Source organism: Manduca sexta, unplaced genomic scaffold, assembly GCF_014839805.1.
Source record: "Manduca sexta isolate Smith_Timp_Sample1 unplaced genomic scaffold, JHU_Msex_v1.0 HiC_scaffold_3290, whole genome shotgun sequence".
In the NCBI taxonomy this organism is placed as follows: Eukaryota; Metazoa; Arthropoda; class Insecta; order Lepidoptera; family Sphingidae; genus Manduca; species Manduca sexta.
In genome coordinates, this window is record NW_023594342.1 from 1,063 (window position 1) to 14,597 (window position 13,535).

Sequence of the window (13,535 nt, forward strand, 5' to 3'; positions counted from 1 at the left end):
AAGCAACAGATACCGCGTGTATTTATCTGCTGGGTGACGTGACTTGTCTGTCCACATAGTGTGTCCACGTGACTTCGAAAGAATTGCAAACGAAGACGATAAGTATAGAAAAGACAAACGAAGAGCCAACATTACGAAACGAGGTTATTGGTAGTTTTCAATTGATAGGTGTTTGCGAGTGTGTTATAACGTAACATGAGTTTGTTAGTCGTACGCAAATGTGCAGAATGTTCTCCATATTTTCAATTTCATAATTATGATAACAGGCGAATTTATTGTAATGATAAGTTTAGACTAAGATGTTACACCATCGGCAATAATTCTATACAAATTCTTGTCAAGTCCTGAGAGCTTCAAAATTTGCAGACGCCAGCTAACTTGATGATCAACATGATAAATATTGCTTACGGAAGCGGAGTTCTGCAAGTCTGCTTCTAAATCTAAACCATGACTTAAGATGTGTGATTTGGTAAATGTATGCCATTATGCATGGAGTTATGTCAGCATCATGTGGTAATACCTAAATCTTAAGTTATGATAACGGGTTTGTTTATCGTAATATTTAATTAGAACATCTATTTATGTATCAGGGAATTTAAAGCAATATAGAAGTAGTCTTAGCTACAAGGGCTACCAGAGGACGTAAAGCTCCCCGCGCACCTTATGTCAACGCAACTCAAATCCTGTAGTAGAGTGCTATCCTGTGACGCGCCAGGCTGTCTTTGGTACCAAAAGTAATATCAGCACTCTCAAAAGGGGTAGGTAGATGCGCAACTGGTGCGTCCACTTTTCATCATGTGTATTCCGTCCCATGATGTGATAGGGAGCGAGCCAATGGTCATTTCGGGCACAAAAAGGCTGAAACCGAGTAGTAAAACCCAATATCACCTGACCCGACCCGAGCATCGAACCCGAGACCTCAGTGTTGCAGTCGTCGCGTAATACAACTACGCCACCGAGGCAGATGATTAGTATAATTATATATTAAATAGACCATCCGCGTTGTTAGGTCCAGAAAGAATATACGACCGTTTCCAATAAACTACCTCAACTGCTAACTAAGCGCTTATAATAAGAATAGACCAATCAAAATATCTCATTTATAAGCATGTCACACGAACATGGACGCAGATACGCAAAAAGGTTCTACTCCAGAGTATGGTCAAAAATGAGCCGAGTATGCCAAATTAGTTCTAGTCTATAGGGTCTATATTTTCCATTAGTAAAATCATCTTAGTCAAAATATATTAATTTGAACTTTTTATTTACAAAATATAAAATAGAATATCAATGACCAAAACTAAAACTTCTATCTTCATTATTTCAAAAGTGTCATTTTGTGGGCTGAATCTATTTTGCGTATCTATGTCCACTTTATTCCGATTGGTCTATGGCTGTGAAATCGAAGGTAGCAGGTAAGATGGTTTACAGGGTTCGGCCAATAATCTTAGACCTGATACGTGAAGGTATTTTAATTTAAAGCCACACAACCATTACAGTCAAGAGATTAACATGCCCTAGAATTATAAATACACACCCAAATATTTTTTTAAATAGTTATTAATTTAAATTTACTAACACTTATTGCAAATAGATATTGTCTTTTGTGAGTGAATAAATCCTCTAACCTAAATATCATACGATAAATCCACGAATTAAACACATGTCATTTATTAACTACTAGATAAAAATTTTGGAAACAAGAAATGACATATATCTATTGCGAAAAAACTAATACATTTTCATCTTTAACTTCACAAAAAATTGAATCCCATCTGACTTCAATAGCCGAGGCACGTTGCTTCTAACCAAGGAAACGTTACACGTCGACCACGACCAGTCTGTCCAGAGTGTAAAGACCAAAGCCAATAATTTAAAGGTTGCAGACTTGCCTGAGTTGTATAAGGTCACCGAGCTCGGCGGGCAGCGAGCGCAACTTGTTGTTGGAGACGTCGAGTGTGTGCAGGTTGGCCAGGAGGCTGATGTCGGGCGGTATGCGCTGCAGCGAGTTGTCGTTGAGGTACAGCGCGGTGAGGTGCGTCAGTTGGAACAGCTGCGGCGCCAGCGCGCGCACACCTCCTGTTACCTGCAACGTCACAACAATGACGTCACTTCACAGTTTGCTATATCATCGACCTTTATTCCTATGTAATGTGAGATCCATAACATCGAAGATTTAGTTTCGTTTTTATCACACTACAATATGGTTTATGGTCACAATTTATGCTGTTACTAATAAGACATCAGTTTCAGATGTTTTAATTTAGATTTTTCAACTGATCACCTGCCTATTCTGATATTGAGGATTTTAGTGTACACCAGCTACCAATATTTTTTATTGGTCCTTCTCTGTTGTTGTACCATATCGCTGGGTACGTTGGCGAATGCTTTCGGTGCACTAACGGCATTGGTTTATAGTCAGTTATAGAGACCAGTTCAAAATTCAAAATAGTGAGTATTCGGAATCTAAATTGAAGTCATTTCTAGAAAATATAGTAAAAGACATTACGCTTTTACATGATGAGCCAAGAGCCACTTTTTCCTCATTTCATTATATATTGTAGTTGAAATAGCTATTCTCGAAAATAAAGTATTTAAAATTCTATATTACCTCGTCTGAACACAATCTTGAACTTTGTTATGAACTTAATGCCCTCTAGGATAGCGATCGTTTGCTTTCTTCCAGAATAACATGAATAACTTAAAGCCGTTCCATAAATTGCTTAAGGCATGAACTATAAAGGTGAAAGTTTAATTTTCTTTTTAATAGCAGCAGGTGATTCGTCTGGGGGGCAAGATACCTTTTACTCAACATACAACGGTTAAACTAGTCTTATATATGGACTATGGACTGAACTGTGAAGTTTAAAACTACGAGTGTAACATTCTTATCGAATGGTTTTGCCGTATTTCATATACAAATACGACCTTGACAAACAGCAATAGGAGCTAATTTTCATTTTATGTAATAAAATTGAAGGTTTCTATTCTTGTAGCCACATCGTTTGACATACAGAATACAGACCATCATAGATTTCGAAAGTGTGCAATAGATGAAATATCTACATAAACTACATTTTAAAATATACTGTCCGCATCATTCAATTCTTTCTGTTTGGACGCAGGACAATTAAAATCATTACATGACGTACGGGTTTCTTTGCCAAGTGACTTTAATGGGACGACCGTATCAAGCAAATTGATCACGTGTGTATAAATAGGTAGGTAATAATTAAAAGTTATTATTAAAGAACTGTTATAAATTATTCACAAATAACGTTTTTTTAACGTTATTGTGGCAAATGAATATAAGGAATAAAGAGTAATGCAACACAGATGGTATTTCCAGTAACATCATACACAATGGTAGATAGAATTTACTCTAGTATTTATATATATACCATAAAAAACTTTTCCAACTCTTTTTAAGCATATTGCGCGCACGGAGTTCGACATTTAAATTATTTTTAGGGTTATAAAGAGGAGCGCAAACAAATTTATGTATAATCTTCAAATATTCGACGGGCAAATTTCGACCTCTAGAACAATAGTCATCATAGATAGACATATCAGGAATTAGAGGGGCCAAGACAGGGCAAGAGCAGTGTTTGCCAATCAGCGGCAAGATGACTACAAAATTATTAGAATCGCGGGTTAAATGTGTATGTTGTGCATGTTCAGAACCATAAAAACATAAAATAATAATAATAATAGAGTTGAATTGAGAATCTCCTCTTTCTTTAAGTGGGTTAAAAAGTAGTGTGCTGCTTCAGTCTCACTAGTTTCATACTATGATATTTATAATGCTACGAATGGTGAAGATAAACACAAACAATATAGGAATATACAATAGTTCTCGTATCACATATTTTACAAAGGCAATCAAAAGTTGCTTCTCAACACACTATTCGTCGGCTTTGACATGGTTATCCGTCGTTATAGCCAATGTGATAAATATAAGTACAAACACTTTGTTGTTGAAAATAATTACAAAGAGCTCTCTCGGTTTATATGGAAAAACCGCTACTGTAGCAAGACACGTAAGTAATTGAATATAGACATCAAATTTGCCTTGTGTAATAGAGCATCGCACATTATGTCTTTCCCGAACATTACCTTTACAAGTATAACACATAATGTGACCATCTAAATTCTAACACGTGTTAAGCATAAGATGTACAAATAAAATTATTTACGGACTTTTTCAGCGATTTCGGTTAAATTTACGCGTACTGGCTTTTGTTCAAGGTGCCTCCTACAAATCTTCACAAAATATAGAGACAGTACACCTTTCTATCAATAATCTTCTACAAAATTTATTTTACCTCATAATTTATAAAATTTAGTGCATTTAATAGAACTAAATTTATTCGACCCAATCAACGTTACCGCCGAAAAAGCCGTTACCACCAGAGAAGCTCAAACTCGACACCCTGTTGCTCATTCCAAAACCAACTTACTAAGTAAAAACTAGTTTATACATAATGATATTGAAGATCCAGAAACCAGTTACCACCAGAAACTTACGCTAGACACCTTGTTGCTCATTCCAAAACCAGCTTGCTAATTAAAAACTAGTTCACAGATAATGGTTTTGAAGATCCAGATAATGATGTGTTTACCTCAAGCGTGGTCCACCCGCCTCGTCTGCCGGAAGCTCGCTCCGCCTCCGACATGATGTGGTAAGTGCGCCCGGCCGCGCCCTCTTGCTTGTCTTTGTTGCGAGACATTCTGTCACCTGCAACGCAACGTTGTGCATCATCAATATGCGTTAAGTGACCACCTATAAATCGTTCAATTAGCTCGAGTAAGGCAGTCTGGGAACTATAAACTAGGAACGGGAAAACCAAATGCAAATAAACTGAGGTACAGTTTATAAGTAATGCCTATGTCAGGTTTTGGGAAACAAGTCTCATATAATACAATGAAGTAGATCATTATTATTGTGAAAGCTGGTAGATGTTTGTTTACAATTATTTTTCCTAACCGCAAACTTATGGTGCCTATTTAGCAACAGTAAAAGTAATGCTTTGTAGTAATACAAGCTCCGTTGGAAGAGAAGCATACGAAGAACTAGACAACCTTTTACAATACGACGTGTTTTGTATGCGTTTTCATGTTTTTATTTAGCCGCAGCCTGCCATAGAAATATTGTATTTAGCCCCCTCACGACCGGCATATCAGCAAATATTTGCTTCGCGTCTGGGTGTCACGGCGCTGTATGTACTTCATATTCCTAAATACCCCGTACCAACGACGTGGGTCTTGTATCTTAGTATTGATAAAGAGTGTCTGTCTCACTGTATCGTGTATATTATATCTTTTACACTACTAAATATTATAAAACATAGGTACTAAGCTGTTTATGTGTTTGTTGTTGAGTGTTTACGTATACGATATGTAATGCATTACCGGTGGACTCAAAATGTAAAGCATATTACAAATTCAGCAGAATGCTGCCACCCACATTGCACTATATTCGTCAACATTTACGACTTCAACATAAACATCGCGCTTGTATCGTTTCGTATTCGTTCAATGGTGTGATACTCAAAACAAATAGTTGGGGTCAAACTAATACAATCACGGACAACTCTGCTAATGCCAAATCGAAGTAGTCACAATTTTTAAACAGTTGAATGTACAGTTTTAATCAGGCCAGCCGCTAACACTAGTTAGTGTGGACTAACGTTAGGTAATCATCTCTTGTCAAACGACACTGTATGGATGGTATTTCACTTACAACCAAGTGTAGTAGAGCTACTTTCAAATGGTGCCAATTCAGGACCTCGCCATTTACTCAGCTAAATATTATGCTGCCAGCAAATAAATATAGAACCGCGATCAAAAGCATTAATCTGCATTTTATGTTTATTTCAATCTAGAGTTAGATTTTCATGAGTCATTGTCTACTTGCGGTGAATGTATCAGCGGTTTGGGAACGTCCGCCGCGGTTACATTTTCGTGTTGGTGAGAACATCTCTATTTAATGCCGGCATTGACATGACTAGTGACAATTAAGCAACGTTACTAGGCAACAATTGAGGTGCAATATTGCTCAATGTTCCCGAGCTTTGTAAATAAGTAAAGAATGCATTTCGCCTAATGTTAGGCAGTTATTGTAGCATATAGCTGTTTGCAAAAATCTTTTGAAGTTCTCTATTGAAGAAAGATTCTGTTATCTGTAGTGCCATGACATAAGGTCCGAGAAAACTGCATACCTAACTTTAATATGTTTATTGTTTGGTAACATTCTATCCAAACGGTTAAAAATAAGCGATACGCGACATGTTGCGAAATACCTTTAAGAAAGATGTTGCGCCTAAATTGTTGCATAACACACTTGTTTAGATCTATTTGTTTTGTCATTTGTCTATTGTTGTCAACCGCATACAGGATACAGGATACAGGAAAGTGAATAGTAGAAAAAAACAAATACAGCGATAATTATTTAGTTCTAATAATGAATCACAATACGCGGTAGTCGGTACTAATTTATCAATTTTATTGTATACTAAATACCTTTATAATTAAATGTAAAATTAATGCTACTTATCTTAGCGCGATGGTGACTTAGCAACGCCTGATGGTAAGTTAATACAGTGCAAATATGTTGACCAACGACGAATCACGCCTCTTGTTGTTACGTTTTAGGTAACATTTTATATATTTGTTTAAGAGTTTGTTTGTTTGTACACGCTAATCTCAGGAACTACTGGACCGAATTGTAAATTCTTTTAGGGCTATATAGTCCATTTATCGAAGAAGGCTATAAGGTATTACATATGAGAACATGGTTACATAGGCTGGATGTTATCCTTAATTTCTACTTAATATTCTTAGAAAATGGCACTCTTTGGCCAAATCCTAGTGAAACTTTATTCAGAAAAAGTATGACAGAGTGTCACATGAGCTAGACTGATTCGTCTCCGATGTATTATAATTCAAATAACTGCCTTAAGGCTTATCAATTTAAGAGAAAAAATACTTTAACATTGTGTACCATTCAAAGCGTTAAATGTAATACGGCTTAAAAGAGAAAAACAAAACAAGGTTTCAAAATAAATAGCAGTCTATATTTATAAATTCTTCAAAGCTCTTTTTCCAATTAATAGAAGCTTAAATGAATAAGTGCGATGCAAATAATGGAAAAAATAATAAAAACAACGCCAAAATCACGTTTCTACGAAAACAAACACTCCAAGACGATATCGTCTAACTTGTTTATAATTATAATCAGCTGTGGAATATTCGCGCGGAATTACCTTATTAGAATTTTTTTATATCAATAAAACACGACGATGTAAACATATTTTTGAAACGCAAAATAGCGTAGTTGTGACGAACTTTATTAGATATAATCCATCTTTAACTTGGTAAGCAAACTGTTAAGTTATTCGTAACATTATGGAATATATTTTCATTAATATCCAGGGGAATATTATAATCAATTTGCACCCTATATTACGCAGTCGTGGTATTCGTGTTTATTTTGTTTGTATAAATACTAAATTTATCTCTATTATACTATCGATACATGACTTAGTTTTATCATGACCGATAAGGGTTATTAATCGGCATTTTAATTCTCAAAATAAACGCACATCACACCTTAATACCCGAAGGGGCAGACAGAGGCGTAACCAAAGCACTTACTTTACGTCAAGTAATCCGTCCCATGATGTGATAAGGGGTGAGTCTATCGCCCTATCGGGCACTAATTTTGGACTCCGGTCTAATATTGATCAGAAAAACGCAATATTTTATTAGTTTTGCTTGGCCTGGGATTCGAAGCCGTTATCTCAGACCGGGTGTCGTAGCATACACGCAAACCAACTAGGGCCATCGAGGCAGTCAGTTTTAATTCTCAAACATACGCCAAATTTAATGCAGCTCATAAAATTTCCCGCCAAAACCTCAATCCCACAAATGCAACTCTAAATCCGTCGCTGACAGCAATGTTAAAAATGCAACTTGTGACGTCACTTCATACATACAAGAGTGCTACATGTCCAAGTGCGCATTCAATTTAAATACCGACAGGGCATCAACGATACGGCTCGCACGACAGCTTCGCAAAGGCCTGCATTGCGACCTCATTTACCTTAAATAACATAGTTTTAGAGCCCTTTGATTATGTCAATTTAGGCGTAAGATAAATGGTTATATCTTTACTAATGGCATAGTGTTCATTAGTTTGGCCTTCTTTCATCCAACAGCGGTGCAACGCTCATTTGTTGCACAGTTTATTAGACAGAATGACAACTATTGTGGACGCGATTATGGTGAATATCCAACAATGTATTAGAGTATAAATTCCAATAATATAAATATTTTATAAATTAAAAACACTCTTTATTGGCCCAACATGTCTGACACAAAAGCTGACAAGTTTTTGAGACCTGTGCCGAACCTACGGGCAAAAGTAAATCGACTGGAAAACTCCCAGATGTGACCATCAATTACGGACACCTGATACGTTCATGACATCGCTTTAGTTAAAATCGAACCACGAACATAATTATAGCGTATTCAGAAATGGGAAAAATTATATAAACATATATCTAACTGCTTAAATGATTCGTTCATCAAATGCATTATTTATCAAAACTGAATTTAGTGTTATTTTCTACCTCATGACATGGAGATAAAATATGTATACATATAATGATGTAAAACTGCCAATAATGTAAATATAAAAAAAAAACTATGCATTTGGTTCAAATTTAATAATTACTATATGACTGATGGTATGATGACTATGGTGATGACTGAAGGATAGGCCCCTCTCAAATCATGCAATAGAATAGGCAAATATATTGTCTAATGGGCATAAACCACCAAATTGCATTCTCTAACAAACTTACAAAAAAGGACGATTGTCTTTTAGTATGTATGTATTTATATAGATATTTCTGAGTATAGTGAATCGATCCGCGCGATCCTTTTTTACTCGTTAATGGAAGTTCGCGAAGTGGTCCCATTTCAATAAACCATTGATTCGCGTTCATATGCTTATGGAAGAATGCTATATGCAGTTAAATTGGTTGCGGATTAACTAGCACAGTGCACCACGAAGTACTTAGTAAATGAGTACTTAATTCAAAGTTCTTTGTACCACTACCAACTTTATAGGTGGCGGTGATCCGGTGGTGAGAAGAGACCCATACGACCCGATTCCTGTCGGCTTCGTTTTCGTAATTCACGTAAAATCATCATTTGAACGAATTGCAGACCGAATTGGTGCGTACTAGTGCCTATTTTATGTTGTGTTGAGTTCCGTTTCGAAATATTTCACCGCTTACTTGATGGTGATGCTTATCAGGTAAGCGACCTGTTCGTCTCGTCTTACAGTTTGTAAAAAAAGTAGTCACGTGTTTAATACAAGAGTTCTTTTATTTCGTCTGCCTGTAGCCTAGATACATTACAGTGCGACTGTAGTGCTGAGGTCTCTGGTTTGATACCCATGTCGGGCAAACATATTGGATTTTCCTACTCAGTATCAGACCGGATTCTGGAATAAGTGCCCGAATTAAGGATAAGCTCGCCCCCTGTCACATCATAGGAGTATGCACGGCAAAACGTAAAGCACTAGTTGCGCCGCTGGCTACCTCTTCGGAAATAAGGCGTGTGTATGCGCGTTCTTTTATTAACTGTTTATAATGTTACTTGACTTATGTATTAATGCCAATTGTCCCGAGAAAGTTTGTTGAAAAATTAAATACAAGACATTGCGAACCGAGTATTTTTAAGGCAGGAAAGAAATTGGACAACTTGATAGCATTGAGGGTTTGTTAATTACGACTAGATTTTTTTAAAATTATTATTTAAATTGAAATAACGCATTCTAAATACAAAATATATTGTTTCGTATAAAATAAGTATGCTTTATTTAAATAATTTACTACTACGCAGTTACCTTGTTATTGAACATTAAATATTATAATACGTACATATTTAACTGCCTATCAAATTTTCCTTGAACAAATTAACTTGCAGCTACAAATTGTTAAATGTTAAAATCATTGAACCTTTTCAAATTTGTGTATACACAAATCGACACACTAACTGTATTAAGTAAAATATTTATATTTAAATAAAGAATTCAATCATATTCGAAAAGGAAAAAAAACATATCTTTCATAGTTCAGTTAGCAACAAAGGCCACATGAAAGATTTAACAACGATTGTTATCGGATGTAACTGGGTCAATTTCTAATCCATTCAAGTCGGACGTAAAATTACGGTCTTTGAGTGACTGCAAAGCTTTCTGATATATTGTAAAACAAAATTCTTTATCTTCACACTAGCGACCTACAGTTCGTTCGAATTAAATATTAGCAACAAGGGAGCAAGAAATTAAAGTTTAATAACATATTTTCTAAAATACATTATTATCCTCGTAATATTTTACGTATGATGGTGAAGTCCAGTATCACTTTTAATATTTCAATAAAAAATACACTCAACAGTTGTTACGGTCTTGACTCTTGACCGCTATAAGGTTTAATTTGTGGGTGAGAGTATCTGGAAAATTTTCAGTCTTAAATATTACCGCGAAATGACGGGGATCGCATCCACGGTGTTTCGTTTAACAGACTGCTCACCGACTACTACGCCACGGCGGCTCTGGATATAAGCACAGTATACTGTGGTAAATTATATAAAATAAGCTTAAGATATTATGAACAAGAACTGATCCATCTAATCTTAATATTGGAATTCTTAGTTGTAAACTAAATGTAATAAACATAACAATATAAGGGTTATCATACATCCGTAATTACACGAAAATACCGTATTTGACGACATGTCCGTTTTCGTAAATTAGAATATGAAAGGAAGCAAGGAAATCACATGAATATAGACGATATTATTCTAAAATGGCGGTTTTTTCCATCGTTAAATTTCACGATACACGTGGGTGGGTAGTATATGCCCGTAGCGTGGAAGATTTTAAAACACCCTGTACCCTCAACAAAGGAACCGTCTTTCGGGAATTCGAGGTAACCCTAGGGCTTATAGACAATTGTTAAATGCAAGTTATATTCAATTCTCTCATTCCCCAAGTATATCTTATAGCCACGCTTTCTGTATATTTTCAACATAATGTTTACACAAGATTTCGAAATCAATATGACAATAACAACTGGGTGTCGGAAGGTCAACTTAATAACTAAGGAAGCACTGCAAATGCCTCAAAGTTATCAAACCAGTACCTAAAATTTGTGAATGTTATTGTGTCAATATGAGATTATTTCCATATTTCCTACAATCAATTATTTTATATATGTTTATGTATTATCACATTAGCCTATAGTTTAGTCAATAATTATTCAGGATCAGAGTTCAATTAAGATTGGACAACTTTTTATGTGAAAACTTATTTAATATAAAATTAAGAAAAACACACTCCAATAGCCCTAGATGAGTATTCTATCCATTATTACGGCTAGCCAAAATATAATTCTCATATGTAAGAATATTGGCATAACAGTTTTGCCTCTACATAACCCTTTGCGAATATATAAACATGACCTTAAGTTATTTCATCAAGATAAATATTTATTATGCCTATCACCTTGACTTATTTCATTGGAATACGAATTAAATCCATCTTTATTACCACATGATACAAACAGTTTTATTTATAAACATTTTGTGACACCAATGAGCTGTTTCAAACACGATGGCCACATTGCGTAGGAAGATGCCACAGAATTTGCATGTTACTGGAAAGTAATTGTGAATATTATGCATAATTCATAAGCAATAGTTGTCGTTTAGAAGAATTTAAAGAGTGTATTAAAATTGTGGTAAAAATAAGGATAGGAATGGCTGTAGCGATGTTTATTTAGTGAGAATGTAAGCCAAACAACTGTGTAGTCCTTAGCTTGAAATGAAGTGTACTCTTTTGTAAACTTAGTTTGTAAAATATTGTTAAAAGTAAATAGAATTTAATAATGGATTAAATTAAGTTAATGTTTTTCTACAGTATACACTGATACTATTAGTGCAAAATAAGTAGATAAATAATAAATTTGTCTCAAATTATTGACAAAATTTTAAAACAAAATATTGTTAGAATATTCATCTAATTTGGTAATTAAAACACAAAATTTTTGTCATAAATATGAAAAATTACAGTTAGGAAAATTAACAATTTCTCATAATAATAATTATGGTATTTATGATTAAATTATAATAAAGTTTCTTAGTGGTAGATATATTATTCTTAGTCATATTAATTGCAAAGGCGTTTTTTTCTTTCTTATTGGTAATATTCTTTAAGTAAACCTAGTGTATGTTTTACAAAAATATGTCTGTATCAATAACCTAATTCATAATAAATTATTGAAATACATCCCTTATTTCTATAAAACTATGTATATTTTCTATGAACAAAAGGTTAAGTTTCAATCATTAGCCACAAAATTATTTATTATTAACATTTACTGATGCATGTAAATTAAATTGGCATTTTTATTGTTAATAAAATTACCTCAGCATTGACATGTATTCAGAATGATTGTATTTATAACAGGTAAAGGGAAATACTATGTTCACCTTGATAAACACTGTTACTGCAATGTAATGACATGCTTCATTTTGCCGTGGGCTAGCAGCCAACTAACGGTTCGGCAACAGGGATGAATGTTTATGATCCAAAATGACTTATGGCTTATAGATCTAATATTATATTACAGTCTACTATAGGAATATCTACCAGATATTAGCTACATTAATACTTTTTAAAGTAAATTGTAATGAAATTTTATTTCACATTAGTGTACACTATGAATCACTATATGTGGTCAATCTAACTTCTGGATGACAAGGTATCAAAACTAAGTGTATTAAATTATCCAAACCTATCGTAAAACATACGTACAGTTACCACCAAATACAGTACAACGGTTTTTTGCATAATACCGACTGATACTCTTGTGGTACAAATAACATCTTACATTTATCTACGTAAACATTGATACCGATTGTTTTCATACATATGGACGCTAAGTTTACGGATAAAATGTCAACGTAACGATAATGTGTACCTTTATAACACCGCGAGGGGTCATTAGGTGTGATAAATTTGCTTTATACGATAAATTATCTTCTTTCGAAAAATAGGGACAAGTCTCTTCCATAACCTCCGTGGATGGGGAGATAAACCTAAAGGATAACAATGATATACGTTAATAATGTACTTCTAACTACAGAAACTGTAACTGTTTCTATGAAAAATGATGATTTAATTCATTATTTTGCCGATTAAACTGTAAATGCGTAGCATCTTTGTGTACAGCTGACATGAAAGAGATCGACTCCAAGCACAGTCGACTCCAAGCGCCAAATCACTATACGAGGTTAAAGTGATAACTCAATGAAATAATGTTAAATGTAAAATATATGTACCTTCATCTACTCCTTAAAACCTTTTACTTCAATTAGGATTATAGCAACGGGAAATAAATCACTGTAAACACACAATAGCACTATCTTGACAAACAACCACATCAAACGTCCATTTA

General features: G+C 34.6%; 1 protein-coding gene across 2 annotated transcripts; it reads right to left on the reverse strand.

The window, feature by feature from the left end:
- Nucleotides 1-1,752: 1,752 nt before the first annotated feature.
- LOC119192868 (CCR4-NOT transcription complex subunit 6-like) lies at nt 1,753-13,529 on the reverse strand. 2 transcript variants are annotated; one of them, XM_037446617.1, is made up of 4 exons: nt 13,420-13,529; nt 13,059-13,176; nt 4,623-4,738; nt 1,753-2,086 (listed from the first exon to the last, which is right to left on the reverse strand). In XM_037446617.1, the coding sequence occupies exons 3-4, from the start codon at nt 4,728-4,730 to the stop codon at nt 1,874-1,876; spliced, it is 321 nt and encodes a 106-aa protein (XP_037302514.1). In that variant the 5' UTR covers nt 4,731-4,738; nt 13,059-13,176; nt 13,420-13,529; the 3' UTR covers nt 1,753-1,873. The 2 variants fall into 2 exon arrangements, with proteins under 2 accessions (XP_037302514.1, XP_037302513.1); XM_037446616.1 differs by lacking the exon at nt 13,059-13,176.
- Nucleotides 13,530-13,535: the final 6 nt, after the last annotated feature.